Source organism: Nymphalis io, chromosome 7, assembly GCF_905147045.1.
Source record: "Nymphalis io chromosome 7, ilAglIoxx1.1, whole genome shotgun sequence".
Lineage (NCBI taxonomy): Eukaryota > Metazoa > Arthropoda > Insecta > Lepidoptera > Nymphalidae > Nymphalis > Nymphalis io.
Window position 1 is genome coordinate 5,242,911 of NC_065894.1, and position 20,981 is coordinate 5,263,891.

General features: G+C 30.7%; 1 protein-coding gene across 3 annotated transcripts; it reads right to left on the minus strand.

The window, feature by feature from the left end:
- Positions 1-880: 880 nt before the first annotated feature.
- On the minus strand, positions 881-11,945 carry LOC126769613 (galactosylgalactosylxylosylprotein 3-beta-glucuronosyltransferase I). 3 transcript variants are annotated; one of them, XM_050488485.1, is made up of 7 exons: positions 11,523-11,945; positions 11,132-11,285; positions 10,583-10,642; positions 9,962-10,093; positions 8,202-8,423; positions 5,452-5,520; positions 881-1,154 (listed from the first exon to the last, which is right to left on the minus strand). In XM_050488485.1, the coding sequence occupies exons 1-7, from the start codon at positions 11,708-11,710 to the stop codon at positions 1,107-1,109; spliced, it is 873 nt and encodes a 290-aa protein (XP_050344442.1). In that variant the 5' UTR covers positions 11,711-11,945; the 3' UTR covers positions 881-1,106. The 3 variants fall into 3 exon arrangements, with proteins under 3 accessions (XP_050344442.1, XP_050344441.1, XP_050344443.1); XM_050488484.1 differs by lacking the exon at positions 881-1,154 and having other exon boundaries at positions 1,233-5,520; XM_050488486.1 differs by lacking the exons at positions 881-1,154; positions 10,583-10,642 and having other exon boundaries at positions 1,233-5,520.
- Positions 11,946-20,981: the final 9,036 nt, after the last annotated feature.

Genomic DNA, 20,981 nt, shown 5'->3' on the forward strand with positions numbered 1-20,981 from the left:
GATCTGCACTAAATTAGTTTTCCACAAAGTTAATGGTCCTGGACCTAGGTAATTTTCTATTGTTGATATAATTATGTAAATTATCTTACTTTCTAAATTAAAGGTGTTTGTGGTATTGCACTGTTGAAAAGTGGCGTAGGCCAAGCAATATTTACATAAGTTATCAGCAACTCTTTTTTTATGTTATATGTAGGTGGACGGGCAAATGGGCCACCATGATAATGGTAAATGGTCACCACCGCTTAAAGATATCGGCGATTTAACAAATATTAACCATTAGTTACATCGCAAATGCGCCTTAGAAACTAAAATGTTATATATATTTCTTGTGCCAGTAGAGCTCTGCAATGATGATATCATCGGCAAATCGATTGAATACTTGCGGCTATCATTAACTTATATCCAGTCCAATCCAGCTCCAGCTCGAAGACGTCTTTCAAAGCATTGGAAAAAGTTTCTTGGCCGTAGCAGCCCACACAGGATATATAAATTTATTTGTTTAATTAAAATACCCACGTAACTAATTTAAATGTTGGAAAGGAGTTACTACTACTCTGTAGTTGTTGCCGGTTCTTCTCAATACAATCTATAATACATACTAAAACTAACCACTTGTACCAATTACAATTTTACATTTTATTATGATCTCGTAAAATTTAAGATTAATCATTCAAAAGTATTGAAATAAAGTATACTTACCTTGGTTAGTTTCAACCTTTACTTTTCGTCTACGATGATATTGAAACAAAAAGCAAATTGAAAGAAAAAGCTACTACAGATATGTATTAAATACAGATATAATACTTATTTGCGTGAACAATTATTTAGTTTTTTAGATATTTTATTATCTAATATATACGCTACTTTGGAAAACCCACCATCTAAAATCCTCGTAGTATCTACAGATTAAAGAAACGACAGTTTTCAAAAATGTTTTTTGACATCAGCTTTGTTGTGTAGATGATAGAAAATCACTTCGTATGTATCTCGTGAACTGTTGATGACGTAAGGTATCCCTTTAAAATGTTATCATTTTTATACTCAATGTCACATATTATTTTCTGACAATTCACCATCGTGGTCTACAGTGAGTTTCAGGATTGTCCTTACTGGTTTATAAATGCCCCAACTTTTTTTCTATTTTGAACACCATTCTTAAAAGAAAAGACAAATTAAATAAAAGCATAGAATACTTATTCTTAAAATCCTTTATTACTCATCATATTGCCAATATTTCAATGTAATACATTATTTACAAAATTATATCAATACAATAATATCATTACATAATTTCTATTTTTCGGAACTTTCAATTTGACATTTTAATATACTTCTAAGTATATAATAATAGCCTTTTTGCAATACATGAATATAATACTCATTGTAGCGTATAAGAAATCAAAGTAATAATTTGAAATAGTACTTTATAATCAGGTATCGGAATATGCAAGTGCTAATCAAGCATAAGTTAGAGGGAAGGTAAAAATAGAATATTACATACTTTAAAAAAATTTAAATGGCTGTAATATAACGAAAAAGCGTTTAATTAGTATATTGATTATTTATGTCTATGTAGAATAGATTAATTTTAAATGTATTTACTATAATTTATATAAAATAATTACTAGTATATTTTAATGGCGGCTCAACTCGGCAGTTTTGCCGAAAGTATTTAAATTACTAACAATTGAAAGAAATGAGCAATATTGCTTATCATTTATAAAGTAAATTAAGTATTGAATATTAAAATATACATTGGTAATTATTTTTTATATAAATTTATGATACTATTAAAGCCATAAAAATAATTAATACTATTACAAGGTTGCATAATTTAATTTTCTCTCGCCAAATAAATAAGTGCAAAAATAAATCATATGGAAATTAGCACTATATATTTCTCAATCACTATGTATAGCACGTACTCGTACTTATCTCTTAAACACATAAATCAATAAACATAGATTTTGTTTTAGAAATGTGTCAGAAATAACAGTAAAATTATGATGTCTAGGATTCGTTAAGTAGAAAAAAAGTCAAATTTAAGCTTGGATGGAATTGTCGGACAAAAACCAGTAGTATTATTGTGTGGAAAAATTTTAGACGGCTTGATTGGTGAATTGTATACTAAAATTCGGGACGCTTTCTTTCAAACGATGTACAACCTCTAACTAACGTCATTGCAATTCTCTTCAATTGTAAATGTAAACTAAGCAATGAAACCTATATACAGTTTGTGTTTGCCTTACACCAAATTATTTCTACCATCTAAAAATTACAAACGCCATGCTTCTTTCGACTTATATAATATTACAGATCATTGGATAATACAGTTATAGTTATATTAATATATATAAGAGAATGATATTAAAAAAAATAGATTTTTGTTTATTATATATAAAAAATGAGGCAAAACGTTTGTTCGTTACACATTTCAATTGTTATTTGCTCTATAAGGTTAACACTACATAAGTACATGAAAATCTAAACCTAATTTTAGACCGATAAGTTGATTTGAGCGTCATGTAATACATACAAAATTATTATGCGTATATTAAAGCTACATATTGCTTATAATATGGTAAAACATTAATCCAATACAAAATAATATATTTAATTTTAATACCTTTTAAAATGTAACGCATATTAAAGATGCTTATTTAATTGAATATATAAAAAATTGAGTTAAATAATATATAAAATTTTATCCTTTATTTGCCTAGCTTGCTTGATTCTGTTGGATATTTAAGTTACTTCTATTTCCGAAAACTGGAACATTCTAGCACCCGGTACTAGCATTGTTATTATGAGGGTTATAACAAATCCGAATATAAAAAATCTACCAACATACATAGGTACCTAATTGTTAACTAAATGTCATGGTTTGCAAGCTTACCTCCTACAGATTAAATAATTATTTATTATCTGTGGCATCTAGGTGCGAACAAAATAGGCTCTCCTACAGACTAAATTAATAAAAAAGGTATATGTTATAACATGCCTTAATAAAAAAATGGATATAAAATTTTCAATAACTCTATTTCACTTGCAATTGCTGAAACATGCGTTTTTTATATGTTATTATCCTATATTTTAAACTTTTATTGTTAAATTGTCTTGTTTTTATTATCAAGCTCACTTGGAATGTCTTACAATATTACTAATTCTTAACATCATAGTTTAGGCCTCATTGTTTGTAATTTTGAATACAAGTCAGGATAACATGCATACATATAAAAAAAAAAACATTATTTTCTATTTGACTAGGAAGCTACAAAGAACTATATTGAATATTTTTGATCAGTTTCATTTATTAAAACTAACGAGATTGTGACAAACATATGCATATAAGTGTACGTAAAAATTGTCCGACTAATGACGTCACAATGAAATAATTCTAAAGGCATTTGCTAAATGGTATAAAATAATACGGGGGAATGTTCGAAATGATTTTGGAAGACTGGTTCATCATTATGTAAAAGACATGTAGAAATCACGAATCATTCGACGAACTAATCACAGGACTATACCTCGATAAATTACGTAAAACAGTAAAAGGTAATGATTATAATACTATGAAAACTTAAGGTTTATTTGTTAGTAAAATATTATTCTTAGTGCGTTCTTAGTTATTGCTATACTAAAAACTCATAATTGTAAGATTGTGACTTTAAAACTTTTTCATTTGTTTGTTTTAAGCAAACGGTCAAAACAGACAAACGAAGAAACGATAATTCGTATTACATTTTGATTAAAAATATGTTTTAAATACTTAATATAAATATCTAAGTTGGTTATACAGTTAAGCGTGGCAAAGCTATGCAGGTATGTAGATAACTTAAAAGATAAATTTGATTCAAATATATTTGATAGCTACACGGCAATATTATAATGAATTTACAATCTTATTTTGGCCAAGACATATTTACTCTTATGTCAATTATTATAAACTGTTAAAAAATTGAGTTTGTTTGCAATGAACAATAAATGTAAATGACTTCAAATAAGTTTTATATATTGTTATTAATATACTTGATATTGTCATTTACATCGAAATCTTTGCCCTACTTAAAGTACAAAAAATATATTTTAATTAAAATATAATAAATGAAAAAACCGATCGTTTATAAATTACTAAAATAATACAATTTTAAAATACAATAAAAAATTATTAAGTTTTTAAAGTAAATAGCATTACTTTAAATGTACATTATACATAGACACAACAAAGTCACCATATTGCTCTTAAAATTAATCTTCAAATACACACTGGTAATATTGAGTTTATATGAGGTCATTATTACAAATTACAAATATACAGATAAAGATAAATTACATAACAACGAAATCTCAATTGGACTAAAAAATTGGCGCGAATTTTGACAAATGACAGATAACAAAATTCAACGGAAAAAAATAATGAGATTTGTAGACAGGCAGATACAATAAATTGGAGATTTATGGAAACCCAAAAAATAATACTGGATTGAATTGGAATAAAAAAAAATATTATGCATATTTGGTATAAAATTACACCTATTGCATTACTAACCACCCACTACTACACTATTAATTACCACCCACTAATCAGATATTCTACCTCCAAACAGCAAGGAGTATTGTTATGTTCCGGTTTGAAGGGTGAGTGAGCTGGTGTAAATACAGGCACAAGGGACAGAACATTTTGGCGGTCGAAGGCGTATTGGCGATTTAAATTTTGGTTATTATTTCTTAATAACGTCTACATGCGGTGGTGACCAATTACCATCAGGAGGCCCATTACCGCATTTCTTATTATGAAAATGTATATATTCATTAAAATATATAAATTTTGACATATAAATGACTTTTAATTAAATAAGAATAATTTAAATAAGACTAATCTTCAATAAAATAAAATTTACTTTTTATCTATGCTATAATAGGTTATACCTAAAATTCTAATCATCTATATGTAAAAGTATGATATTGAGTATCCAATAATTCGATAATTCTATACTGAATAGGAAATTATTATCTGTCCGCTATTAATTAAAAATAATAATAATTTATAATTTCAAATAATACAAATAATTTAGACATGTTCTGGGAATCAATGAATACAAATGGTTCATCATTGTAATGATATCTTACGTAAATGCAATGGCAGGACAATAATTATACAAACAGAAATTACTTCTATATTAGACAAATATTGCAATTTTTTTTTTTTGGTAATGTAAAAAATTTACCGTCGACATTTAAAATGATTTTTAAACGTTTACTGCATTAACATGTTGAGATAATTATCATTAGACAAAGCGATCAACGCTTCATACTTAATACAGTTGAGTCCGAAAGTATTTTATTGTCAATTCATACTTCAATATGATCATCAGGTAGTGGGGGGTGTTTTAGTTTCTTAGGGTTAAGTATAGAAGGTTTTTGTGTGCGCGTGTGCCATACATATACCTTTGTACAATTCTCCGCTAAAGGCTCCAAGTCGTCTTTCGTTGCAACATATTTGAGTATTTCGCTTTCCTGTAATATGAAAACACACACTTATATATGAATTTATTATATGTATGAAGATGTTAAAATAATATATTGTGGTAAGTGAGCCAGTGTACGAAGACAAACATCTGAGGCACAAAGGGCATAACTTTCAGATTCCATAGTTAGTAGCACATTTGCGCGTTAGAGTCTATACTCCCCAGCTCGAATTGTAGTTTTGTAACTATCTTGAATTTTACAGATGTTAAATACGATGACTTATAAAAGTTATAAAATGAAAGTAAAATAATATGAATAAACAATTCATTATCTGTTCAACAATTCAGTTTTTTATTTTTATTATTGCGAGCATGTCTCATTCATCCAATAGAAATCGCGTTTATTATACTTCAAACGGATAAAATATGTGTTCGCGCAAACGCTCCTCGTGCATAGCCGGGACGGTAATTAATTTATTTAGCCGCGTGGGTCAGGTAGGAATAATTGAGCGTACACGTATTTTTTGTGAGTTTAATTTCTAACAACGAAATAAGCTCCATTTTATATAAATCAAATCACTTCACTCAAATAACATCTAAACTTATTCATTGGAGTATGTTAGGTAATCATTAAAAACAGGTGTTATTTTTTATTTTGTGGTAAGTTAGCGAGTTTTTTTTATTTCGGAATGATTTTTAGGAATCGTTTTTGAACAAAATATAGGCATTAGTACAGTAAAGTACAGTACAGTAAAGTACAGTACAGTAAAGTACAGTACAGTAACAGCCTGTTAATGTCCCACTGCTGGCCTCCTCTCCTCCTTTTTGTGGAGAATGTTTAGAGCTTATTCCACCACGCTGCTCCAATGCGGGTTGGTGGAATACACATGTGAAATAATTTCAATGAAATTAGACACATGCAGGTTTCCTCACGATGTTTTCCTTCACCGTTAAGCACGAGATGAATTATAATAACAAATTAAGCACATGAAAATTCAGTGGTGCTTGCCCGGGTTTGAACCCACGATCATCGGTTAAGATTCACGCGTTCTAACCACTAGGCCATATCGGCTTTTTTTCTGGACATTAGTATATAACTCTAACTTTACTAAATATTATTTACAAAGTGATAACTTTTCAAACTATCACTGTTATACTCTCTCAATGTTATGGGTTATAGAAACCCTTAAGGTTAGGTATAAGAAGTGGTTTATTCTTGTGACAATACCATTGTCACAGGTAAGTGTTTATGGGCCAAGGGGAAGACTAACAATAAGGCGAGCTGAGCGTTAGTATTTAAAAAAACAAACTGTAATATTATTTAACAACAATTATATCAAACATTTTATAGAGTGCCCCAAAAAAATAACAACAAAATTAAAGAAAGCACTAATAATACATACACATCACAAATTGTTATGTTAAACTCCATTTATTTATAAAACAGTTAAGCAAAAACATAAAGGAAGTTCTCGATAACGGTAGTAACATAGTGGGTTATAACGAGTGAAAGTATGATAAAAAAAAATGTTATCGCTTCTGACCTTAGACCCTTATTTTTAGTTCAAATATAATTAAGCTGTAAATTATATGGACTCGTACTTATTTATTTGTTATTTAAAATGATTATATTGAACAAGCGAATTTAAGCATTATAGATAAAAGCAAGTAAAGAATCATAGACTAGATTTTGATTGTAGACTAGACATTTTAGGCTAAATTTCCAAAAAAAATATCTAATTATTTAAGATAAGCTCCAGCCATGGTAAAGCGAGTCACTAACTCATTGATACATAATTTAGCTCTTATATATCCACCGCGTATATATATTTCTTTCCACTTTTGTAATCTCTTATCTCTAAGAAACTGACTCTGCCTCGAGAAATTCGTCAAACTTAGCATAATTATTATTTATCAATATAAATATTGCATTTTACATTATTATACGTGTATGGTTATTTATTTCTTATATAAGTATGTATGTTACATATTTTTATTAAGTTTCTAATTATTTAATAACTTTTTATCATAATTCGATCGAATATTTGTTTATTATTTTTATTATATTTACATCAGCCTGAGTTAAGTTGAAATATAAACCACTGATTCCATTTATTGACGAAGAAATTTCAAATTATATTTTACCGGTAAAATGTTAATCTTTTAATCAATGTATTCGACGATGCTTAAAGCATTAAATTGCAATTTAATTAACAACATGAGTAAATTGAATAATCATTAATAAATCAACAAGAAACTTATTATTCTAATTTACACGTGGACTGATCTAGAAAATTTTCACAAGATTAAATATGTATTTAATAAATAAGCAAGTAGTAATCCATATTATGGTAATAACAATAATAAATAAAACTTCATCTGAATTCCATTGACCTAGTGTATTAGCTACATAAACTAGAATTAATAATAAAAAAAAAAGAATTAATAGAGCCCTCGTGATAAGAACGCACTATCACCGTGACTGACCTTGACGAATCAGTGACCATTTTTTAAGTGTCAATATGCGTTTATATTTTATATCTATATATTTTTTTAATCATTCGTCCTCATAATTTATTTTTTCGTTTAATTAGTAAGTAATTTAACCATATACACAATTATTCAAATTCAAAATCTCCATTAAAAGGCAATTTTTGAGTTTAAAAATTACAAAGAGTTGAGAAAAGTTTTTTTTTTCATACTAAATATAAAAATATAGTAAAATCATACCTGAAACCCAGACTGAACTTTTCTAGAAAATTTTGCCTCTGGATGAAGCAAAAATAGAGTAGCGTTTATTGCAAAGCCAGCCATATCAATAGGGAATGGTCTAAATGGTTTCCATACTGCATTGAAACCAGAGACCTTGCCATCTGTAACTAGAGGCATCTCTACTCGCATCCCACCTACAATACCCACAGGCCACACACCTACTTTATTAATTTTTCTCATCTGGAATACAAAATAATCAAATTTAACATTATATAACAAAATAATGATCAAAATATGATTTTATAACTAAAATTTCTTATAGATTAATTACCTGTTTTATACCACTCTGTTTAGTAAAATAATTGTATTAAAAATAGCTAACAGGATTGTTGACCTTTTTTACAGCTTTACAATAAAATACAAGTTTTACTGCTATTTACTAAGCAAGAAACAATCTATGTTCATATTTGAATACAATGCAATTGTCTTATTTCCATTTGCAAATATAATTTATGTTAAGACCACAATCATGGACAAATAACTATAATTAAATATTGTGAATAATAGAGTATAATTCTTATGTAAGTACATATTTTTGTAACATAAAGTTAAATCATATTTATATATGCACAAGATATACATTGCAATGTCAACTATTTACAAATATGTTTAAAAACAGTTATGTTTATACATCTAAAGTTAGTATGAAATCAATTTGTAACAATATTTTTATTTATAAACAGTTTAAATATCAATATAACATGTCATGTTATTGTTTACATATTTCATAGGATTGTCACTATACAACTATAACATTTAATCTCAATTTACTTGAAGAGTGTTTGTTACTAGGTATAATAGCAAAGTGTTATAGGCAACAAACTTATTATCGTGGCATGTCTGGATGAATAATAGTACATGTGTGTTACGATAGAACACAAAGACATCTTTGAATAATTAACCATAACATGGTTAATTATTCATATATGTCAATATATAATAAAAAAATAATTTTTCTGCAAGCCTCCAACTCAATGTTGAAACCTTTTTTTTATATAAAATAGGTTGGTAGAAAGACCACCTGATAGGTGGACCACCACCCATATACATTGGCACTGTAGGATATATTTACCATTTCTTTAATCGCCAATCTTGAGAACAAAGATGTTATGGCCCTTGTACCTGTAGTTACCCTGCAAAGGGAGATATCTACCCAAATGGACTTTCACAAAGCTCTCATCAAATAAAAAGTTAATGTTCAATTATTTTAAGAAAAAAAAGCGATCCACTCAGGTTCAATTATTTCTATCCACTTATTGTCACACTTATATTATAAAAAGTACACTAATAGCAAGTGCGGATTGAAGTGAAAATTAACAGTATTATTTAAGAGTATTTTGAAAATAAAAAAAAATTCAGACATGGTTTGATTGATTACAAAAACCCAATAAATCACATTGATCTTTTTTATTAGCTTTGGATTTTGATTTGTTGGAAGCATGTTGAACATCACTATTGCAATTCATCTGTTTTTATTCCTACAGAAGCAATGTTTCAGGATATTAGTGCAGACTTATTTGATATGCAAAATAGAGAATTATTTTCTCAACTTTTAAGAGATTAAACATGTTACCAATTTTTCAAGAAATAGTTAGGCAATAACTCTATATTCTTGACTTTAATGGATTTTGATTAAATTGCATTATTATCCTGATAAATAATACTTGGAGTAGTAAAAACCTGTATTATCTTTATTTCTATTATAAAAATTAACTGACCTCATCAAAGACTTTTAAAGAATATGTGTTATCGTCATCCATAAAATACACTGCTCCTCGTTTGTCATCAGAATTTTTTAAATGTCCTCTAAGCCAATTGAGAGCAACATTTCGCTGCTCTACTCCACTGGCCTAAAAAATTATCAAATTTTATTTTACAGTACAAAACCTTGCTGAAATTGTTGATTAGAAAGATAGAATAGTTATCTCTATTATTAATTTCAAATAAAAAAAAGGAATATATAAAAATATCTTTTGTAATTATCTAACTACTACCAGTTAGTATTTTTTAAAATAGAAATAAGTCAGAAAAAATAAAAAAAACTACAAAATTAAATGATTACTTTAGTGTAGCCAAATAAAACCAAATAATAAAAAATTACTTAATATGTAAAAAAACATTAATAACTAGCAAGTAAAATATATTTATTGCGAATAATAAATTTAAAAATATATTTTTAAGTAGTTCAGAAGAAGTTTTATTCTTGGTCAAAATAGGTGTTCAGTTTTTATGTGTTAATATGTAATTAATAAGAAGAGAAACCTCAATAGTTCTGCTTATATAAACGATTAACATGAATCACACACACAATCAAATAATATTATGAATATTGAACATACACAGTACCAACTAGTCGTGATAGTTTCTGTTTTAAAAACACATATATTGATATCCATTACCTGAAATAATTTAAGCAATAAAAACATAGTATTTTTTGGTTATCAATAAATCAATATGGCTCAGTAGACATTGCACATAGACCTCTGAAGATTACCAGTCCAGGCAAGTGTTCACTTGCCTAATTTGTTTTTATAATGAAAATATTCTGACAAAACCTGCCTATGTTTCTCCACTAACCAAGACTGGAGTGACATAATGGTATTCCATATCTTTCAACATTCTCCTTAACAAAAGGGGCTTTTACCCAAGGGGGAAATATTTATAGGTTATAATTACTATAACTAATATATTAGGCCATATTCTTTGAAATATATCAATTTGCTTCGGGGACTATTAATTATAATAATACAATGTTCTATTTAAATACAAAACTGTATGTTGCTATAGAGCAATACAAGTTGGAATAATGTGACATTGTGATGCAAATAATACAACTACATAACAATTGTTATTATGAGAAATATAAATATAATATAAATGATACATACGGTTGAATGTTTTGATTTATGCGTTTTCACATTGAGATGTGTATATTTAAGAGTTGATTCCTTAAGCAAGTTTTCAACTAAACTGGTCTTAGTCTCAGAATCCTCAATTACAATCCAATGAAAATTCTTCACAAGCATCAATGTCTGTGATAATCTATTTAAAAAAATAGTATTAATATTTTATTTACACAAGATATGATAGTTTAATTTTGATTTATATATTTTTTTTATGTTTGTCTATTCAATTTCTTAAATGTAATATGGTTTATTTTATTATAAAAAGATGTACCAAGGTTAATATGGGTTAATGCCAAATTGGAAGCTAAACAAGTGTGTTGAAATATCAACAAAGCAATCAAGGCCAAAATCATCACGACAATATAAATCTTACCTTGTAAGATCGGCTTTTTGAGCAAGTCTAGCGTACGTCGGAGTTATTCCGTAGATTGTAGGTACGAATGTTGATACTTCTGGCGTAAACTGACATTGAATAGCTGGTCGACTATTAAACAAAAATAACACAACAAAAACCAACATCCCGAATGCAAGATATTGTTTTTTGATGTTAACAAAAGACATTTTATAGTTAATGAAGCTGTATCAATGTCGGTTTTCCGTGAATAAAACACACGTCCTTCTTCGCCGCGTTCGGTCTTCTAGTTAGCGTTGACTCACAACATTATTTTATAATTGCTTTGTAAATTTATCCATTGATCGATAGGTAAACTGTCTGACTTTGATAAATAAACCTTGCAATCGAATCTTGGGCGAAATGAAAAACGAAGAGGCCAGGGGCAACTTCTTGACACTGCCGACGCTGCAATCGCTGCATTAAAGCAGACAATTGACAGTGACATATGTCATAGAAATTCTATTAGCAGCTGTTTGCGAAGTGCTTAAATATAGAAGAAAGTAAATATAAATATTAACAATATAAACAGGTTTAATTAGTTTATTTTAAAATATTTTATTAAAGCTTATAATTTTTTTTATCTTTGCCGTACACATAGTTCTGACAACGTCTCATAGATGGCTCTTACCATAAAAATAGCAAAATAAAAAAAACAATCTTGTATGCCATGTTGAATTCTATTGCACCTTTTTAATTTCTTTTAGCTTATTGAAAGCTTTTATTTAACTTGCAATGTTTGTTTTCATGGGTAAAATTTTGCAAGCTGAATTCGATGTTAAAGCATTTTTCTAATAAGCATGACCTGGTCCTACACCCAGGATTGTCTTCAGATGAAGGAATTTCACAACGAATAACAGTATAGAAACGATACGAAACAGTATGGAACTATAGAAACTTATAATTTTATATGATTTATAAGCTTGTAAGAGTTTCCTGTCTATTTTTTATAAAGAATATATACATTTCTATTTAGAATATATAACTTGTGTTAAGATGTATGTATTATTGCGACAAGTTTTAAAATCGTATTAAAATGTATCTATAAAGTAACTAAATGTGGGTTTTATTTACTTCAAAGTTATTTTCTGCTATTTAGAATATAAAAATGAAAGCTTGTTTTATTTAAAAAGGGTTTTTTTTACATATTTTTTTAAGAATAAAATTGATTAATGGAATCAAAATGAGAGAATGAAAATAATGAAATAAAATGACGTCATTTTGAATTCACCATATTCCGTACTTACTAAAATAATATTTCATCAAATTGTAACAAGCTAATATATGTACGTTATAAGTATAAGGTCCTCCAGACCGTTTTCGGCCACGGCGGTCAATCTCACGAGAGATTAGCCAACAGCGCAGGACATATTATAATGGACAAGTGTGTGCGCAAACAGGTGCATTATCTATTCCTTAACTCTCATAATCCAATAGAACGGCAATCCGACACGACCGAAAAGAGTTCATGCGTAGGCTTTATGTTCTTTCCGAGACACTTTCTTTACGGGAGTGTACACACTACCAACTTTCAGACTACGGTCTCCTGTTGAGAATTTTCGTCAGAAAAACCCAATATTTTTTTTATTGACCAAACCTGGCATTTGAACCCAGGGCCTACGGGTCTGCGGCCTTACGTCTAGCCACTAGACCAACGAGGCAGTACAAAAAAATCTAATATATTTATTAAAGCAACAGAAGCCAAAACAACAGTTTTTAGAAATTTGTCTGTCTGTATCTTTGTAACAAATGAGTTCAATTCTGTACAGTAGTTTGAGCTTGAGTTTGTTGAGTATGTTGTATTTCTAGAGGTCTAACGTAAAATATAGGTTCCATTTTAACTGAGGAATATATCTTATTCCGATTTTTTTAAATTTAATATTACCCGGAGCTCACGTTATTTAATGAACTTAATGCTAAATTAACAGATTTTGAGGAAACTAACGCCGCACTTACATGAACAGGAAAGTAAGTCGTGGTTTGTTTTCGTATAGTTATTTACTCAACAAGAAAAATCATAGTTGGCGCTGTCTATATTTCAAAGTTGTCTCAATCGATCTCGACCGATAACGACTACTCTCATACAATAATAACAACACAATAATTAGCTTTGTTTCATCGAAAAAACATGTTAAAAAATAAATGTAGCCATAGAATCGAATGGAAGGACACACAAGTTAAACAGAAATTACAAAAAAGAATAGGGCGACCCTATTGCTGGGTGGCTTTTCCTGTAGCCAAATATTTATCTACACTAATATTATAAAGAATAAAAGTAGATTTTTTGTATATTTGTTTGTAATGGATACACTCAAAAATTACTAAGCCGATTTTAAAAATTCTTTCACCTACAGAAAATTAATTATCAGTGAGTAACATAGGCTATATTTTATTTAAAAAAAGTTAAAGATCTCTACGAAAATTGCAATAATGTAACCCAAGGTATCCTTTTTTTTCATATAAATGTCATTATTTGGCGTGCCCTGCGAAAAGTATCGATGATCCCTAAAATAATGTATTGCATGTTTATAGTATTCATTATTATCTACAAAAAAGTCCACGAGTCTATTTATCTAACTATAATAATAGTTAAATCACTATAACCGTTTTTATTTAAATCTATACACATAATAAAAATGTAACTGATCGCTGTCTGTACATGGAAGATATGATTGTTAGATTTTGTATCTGTTTGTTGGTTTGTCTGTTTGTCTATGTATTGTGCGCGCTAATCTAAGAAACGGCTTAATTGAGTGTGGTTCTAACTAATGTATTGTGACAAACTTCACTTAAAATTTAGTGTTAGTTTTATTTCAATCGGTTTATAAATATAAATAAATTATGTCAATTTAAAGAATCACGTCTAACATAAATTCGATAAAAATTCTATAAAATAACTCTTCAGTTGAATTAACTAGTTGATTGAACGATTAAAAGCTTAAAGAAACAAAACAGTTTAAAAATGGTCAGTTTCAGAGATTTAGATTCTTCCAATGTAAGTTGAGCTCAGATCAATATGTTATTGTAAACCTCGTAAGCCTCTGTCTGTATTCGTTTGTAATATATATTGTTAGGTTATCGTTGTAGCTTATTAAAAAAATGTGTAGGTACATGTTACGGAAAAAAATATAACAGTATATGTAATACACATTTCTTTTGTTTTTCGGTACAATATATTTAACTTAGCTATTGCCCGCGGCGTCGCTGTTGGTAATAGGTTCGATTTTAAAGTGAGAAGCATGAAATGTCATTCTGGTTAGAAAAAAGTATATTACGGCGTTTTTTTCATCTGTGAACTTACAGTGATGAAGAAAACGCCGTGCTTACGTTTTTATAAGCATGTCATTAATTATAATAGACAGTTTCTTGTACTTTGACGGTACTTTTTATAGTTTTGACATATTTCAATAGGTAGTTGAGTAAGTTGCTTGAAAATACTCATACTTATTTTGTTTTTGGTTTGTAAATAACTTAGTAAGTTAAGCCGAACAATAAATATTGATTAAGCTTCACACGCTTTTTTAAGAACTCATATAAACATGAAATAATAATAATATATTTTCAATATTATTATCTTCTACTACGTCAAAAATGAACTGAACTAAAATGATTATTACAAATAATTCTCAGGAGCCATTTTTATCTTTACAAAAATATTTTCTGAGAATTTGTAAAAGAAACAAAAATATTATATATATGTTTTTCGTGTATCTATTTTAATTTTGGCTCTATTTCGTTCGAAAAGCGACCGGGTTGACAATTAACACCATAACTTTAAATGTTAACATATATATGTTTAAGCTTTTCTAAAAAATATTTAACATATAAACATATTTTAAATAGCTTGTGTTCGTTCAGATCTAAAATAATGTAAAATTTCCACGACAGTCTTACTTTGTTTTTATTCATTTGTATAATATTTATCATACTGCATCAAAAATACATAATATTTAACAGCTTATCCTACTTAAATCTTTCAGGTTAAACCTCTTTATAATATCAGTATGATTGGATATTTGTTCTAGAAACTTCGTACATGTTGTACCTAGGGCTTTGTGTAAGCGAGTCTAGGTCCGTGTCACCAATTCATTAAATATTCTAAAACCCAAAAAGTATTTAATACTTTTGTGTTACAATTTAAAGGGCGAGTGAGCCAGTTTAACTACTGGCACAAGGGACATGAGATCTTAGTTTCCAAGGTTCGTGGCACATTGGCTATAAGCGATGGTTGACATTTCTTACAATGCTAATGTAATTACACTGGCTCACTCACCCTTCGAACCGGAACACAACAATTTCAAGTATTGCTGTTTTGCGGTAGAATATCTGATGAGTGGGTGGTACCTACCCAGACGAGCTTGCACAAAGCCCTACCACCAGTAAAATTGCTCATCAACCTACCTATATCATAAAATAAAGAACATACTATAGATATATTTGTAGAACATATAACAATAGGCAGAACCACTTTACGCCATAGAGTACCTACACATTATACAAGTATAACTGCTTTATTGCTTAATAGGTGCAACTTTTTATAATCTTTTTAAATCGAAACTTTGTAGAAGCTGTAAAAAACTACTATTCGATACAAATTTGGATATCGTAGCGATCAGTATCAGGTTTAATTAATGAACAACTTTCCAAAGCACTAATTCGATGCCGTTTAAAATAGAAGCAGCTAAAACCGTTCTCTCTAGATCGCATATAGTCTGTGGCAACAGACACAAAGAAGAGAAGAGACAAATCAATATTCATGTCTGTTAAAAATGGTTCGATCGTTTATTTAGCTTTATAAATTTTCAACAAAACTCAACTCAAACAAAACGAAACAAAAATTACGAGATGCAAATCTTAGTGGGTGCTGCATTTGAATACATATCTGTTATGGTATTATAAATGTAATGTACTTAATGTAATGTCTAAACATATTTGGACATTATTTAATAAAGTTTTATATAGTTCGTAAAAGTTTAATAAAATATAATATTATGCTCTATGGTCTTTAAAAGTACCTCAATAGCTATTTAAGTGAGACTGCTCTTAAACTACCTTAGCATTGAAAGGCGTAGCACGTAGCCTTCTTTCCGTAGTCAATATGCACACTCTCGGCACTACGCCGTAGCTTGTGTAGCAAGTGTCGTAGAACATGATCTCAACAAGTTGATTTAGGTAAAATAGCCTGCAGTGAATCGTAGTTTAAACTGAATATAAATTGTATTTCATATTTAACCCGGTAAAGACATTTATGAACATAGTTTTATGAAAGAAAAAACATTTTTTGGTTAATCTCATACAATGTCAATGAACGATATCAAATCAATTGTAAAATGTATTCGATTCAAAATCATGGCTACTTTTTCACATTTAAACGTAAAATAATATTTATAAAAGTAATAATTTCTCATATGTACTAATAAATTTAGTAGTAATTATTTAATTTACCAATCAACATATCATTTAGTATAGTCTAATTTAGTAAAGTCATTATTAGCCCTGCGGTATTATATATTATGCAGAATATTAAGCAATAAAAATAACTTTTCAATTAAATGGTGTATTGATTTTTCATGTTAAAACCAAACGTGTATATTATGTTTGTTACAAAAGAGATCATTATTTGAAAAGATAAAATGAATTAAAACCAGAAAAAAGTAACTAACAAAGCGTTGTGTAGCAACAGTAACACATAAGTATACGCGTCTATTAATGTAGGAGCACGCAGGTAGTTTATGTTCAGCCAGCCATTTCATTGTAAAAGCGGTATAGATAGGACAGGAGCTAGCTGGGGGCCGCCCGGGCTCACCTGTGCTAGACTCGTAGGCGCGTCACGCTCCCACACTAACAGAATAAACACTCACATTGATACAATTGCGGGAACGGGGATAGCATCCACACAGACGCGCATGTAATAAGGGTGTATCGTCAGAGCGAATGCGCACACAACCGAAGGTCGGACGGCGAGGCGGGAACGAGCTCGGGACACACGCGGGCGAACGTTCCCGCCGCGAGGTCCTCTGAGCTGGCCCGCGACGGCCGCCCTCGCAACACCACTTGTTGAATATCTGCAGACTTTTCACACCATTTTCAAACTCGCTCAAGTCACGTCGCGCGCGATCTTGTACCGTGTTATCTTATCTGAAACTTTCGTTGTTTTATGTTCTACTCACTCGATATATTATTATCTAATTCCAACTACCTGTGATGTCTACTTTTCGCTTCCGCTCTGCCTTCATTTCTCGTATCCTCAATATACTTAATTTAGTCTTCCTCTCAGTGTTATTGTTGTTACGAACGACTTTTTATCGTATCGTGATACGCGAGCCCTTTAATCCGCGGTTGTTGTACTTTTGAATATATTTAAACTGTTGTTAAATACTCATATCTTTGTTACCTGTTGACTATTACTTATATAGATATTGAATCTAATTTTCAAAATTACGTCGCTGTAAAATACTTTTCCAAACTTGGGCGTTCCTGCGTGAGGTAAGTTATAGAATTAAGTTACTTTAAGATTAGCAGATATTAATAATTTTATTTGTTTTTTTTTGCTCATTAACTGCGTTTTTGACAGCAATTTCGTTTTAATTTCGTTAATTTACAACATTTTATGCCGCGAGCGTTGTTTTGTTAATGATAAGCGGTAATATTCAATTACAGTTTGGATAATATATTTTTAAACGTTTATAAGACACTTAATCCGATTGTAAAAGAGCTTCCACCATTAAATTATTATGGTCGTATGTAACAAAGTAAGTTAATAATTTCCAGATTATATACTATAGCTTATTATATTTAGTCTACTTATATATAATTTTAAAAATTAAATTATGTAAGTTTAAGCCGTAAATAAATCCACACACCAATATTAGTATCAATCAATCAATCAACAGCCAATCATTGTCCACTGCTGAACATAGACCTCTCCCAAGATGCGCCAAAGCTCCCTGTCCTCCGCCTTTCACATCCAGTTGGTGCCCGCCACCTTCTTACGGTCATCGGTCCACCTGGCTGGAGGGCACCCTACGCTGCGCTTGCCGATTCGCGGTCTTCACTCTAGGACTCGTCTGCTCCAACGGCCATCGGTCCTACGACATACGTGGCTAGCCCACTGCCACTTCAGCCTGCTAATTTTGCAAGCTATGTCGGTGACTCCGGTTCTTTTCCGGATAATCTCATTTCTGATCTTATCCTTCAAAGATACTCCGATCATAGCTCGCTACATAGCACGCTGAGCGACTTTGAATTTGTGGACTAGTCCCGCAGTTGTGTCCACGTTTCGGCACCGTATGTCATGGCAGGTAAGACGCATTGGTTGAAGACTTTCGTCTTCAAACATTGCGGTATAGACGACTTGAGGACTTGACGAAGGTTGCCAAATGCTGCCCATCCCAAGCGAATTCTTCGATCGGCTTCCTTCTCGAAGTTGTTCCTACCGACTTGTATTATCTGTCATAGGTAGGTATATTCACTAACAACTTCGAGAGGTTTCCCCTCGACGTATATCGGTCCTGGCACGACATGCCTATTGAACATGACCTTGGTCTTGTCCAAGTTCATACCGAGACCGACACACCGGGAAGACTCGCCTAGGCTACGCAGCATTTCGGTGAGTTGTTCCAGCGACTCTGCTATGATGACGATATCATCGGCAAATCGAAGGTGTGAGATGTACTCGCCGTTTACATTGACTCCATACCCAATCCAATTCAGCGTCTTGAAAACGTCTTCCAACGCGTTGGTGAACAGTTTCGCGAATACTATATTCCCCTGTCTCACCCCTCTGCGCAGTTGGATCGCCTTCGTCTTACAGTCCTGGATGTGGACAGTCATTGTAGCGGCGTTGAACAGACATCTCAGTACCTCGATATATCTCCAGTCGATATGACATCTCTGCAATGAGTCGAGCACTGCCCAGGTTTCGATGGAGTCGAAGGCTTTCTCGTAGTCCACAAATGCCATACACAGCGGCTGATTGTACTCTTCGGTCTTCTGCACAATCTGCCGAACAGTATGAATGTGGTCCACGGTGAATATTAGTATAAAGAGTATTTATACATACATACATACATACAGAGTATTTTTTATTCTTAAAAGGCTTAAATGAAAAATGCGTGTCATTTGTCTCTTTTTTAAGATTAAGTGAAATCAACCGTTGCTAAAATAAATGATTTTAATTATGACGATCTTCTGACCGATTCCGTCGGCAGTTAACAGTTTCAACAGAAACTAGGCAACTATTCGATGTTTAAGTGGTGCGTGGGCAACTAATACATTTTCTATTTGTTTTCATAATCCAATGAAACGATGATGCAACATGGCCATAGAGAATGCAGGTGAGGGAGTAACGGCTTTACGTGCTTTCCAAGTTATGATAGCGTAACGCTGCGAACTTCTAAAGATACCTTGATTCAAGGAAGAACAGATATATCGGCTGCCTTGCTCTTCAGGGCTACCAGAACGTGAGGGCTTCACTTTATGCATCTACCTATATTTTAAGCCCAGAGCGTCAAGGCTGTGGGAGAGATAACACGACGACTACGTTCTCAGCTACTGTTTTGCTAAATTCGCGAATCACGCTCCACCATCTCTTTCTGTATCAAGACGGTCTTACAGAAGGAGACTACCACTGGTCCCATAGAGACATTGGTGAATGTCTAATAGTCTATAAGACCAAACTGACGCCTCGTCGAGGACCATCGGTCGCACGATACGGACATAAAGGCAGCAGACTATACATGGCACCTACTAGCTTTCTGATCAAGGGATCCAAGTACACCAACGACGTCATCTTTTTATGAAATATATCATTTATTAAGTAAATTAAAATAATTTATAACATCAATTGGCAATGTGAGTACAGGCATTGGCAATGTGAGGCATTACGTCCTTAATAATAGTAATGTAGACCTTATTCTACCAAAAAGTCAACAGTATACAATATGATATAATAATGTTATTATATTCACTGATATCCAGATACACATTAAGCTTTTAAAGAAAACATACATTATAGAGACGGCAATAAAATGAATAATATAATTATTAAAAAATGCTTCTCTACATTTTTCGGATGATTTTGATGAACAAGCAAAAGATTATTAGCACATTTAATTTTTAAGAAATTGAAGCGCTGTTACTCGAAAAATACATTACTTATGTATTTTTATTTAATTGTCTAGATAGCTTTAATATTGATTTACAATACGAGTCAATTCGGTACTCAATTCTGTAGATCATTATATCGTATACGTATACGTTATCATCTAATAATTTTTATAAGTTTGCAAACCTTATACTAAATAAATGTTATTTTTAAAAGTACTAAAGCCATATTACTCACATTAATATAACACACTGTAAAAATAATTATCATAAATCTGTTTGTATATTTAGGCTCCTTTAAACAAATAATTAATTCGCTATTTTTTATCTATTTTA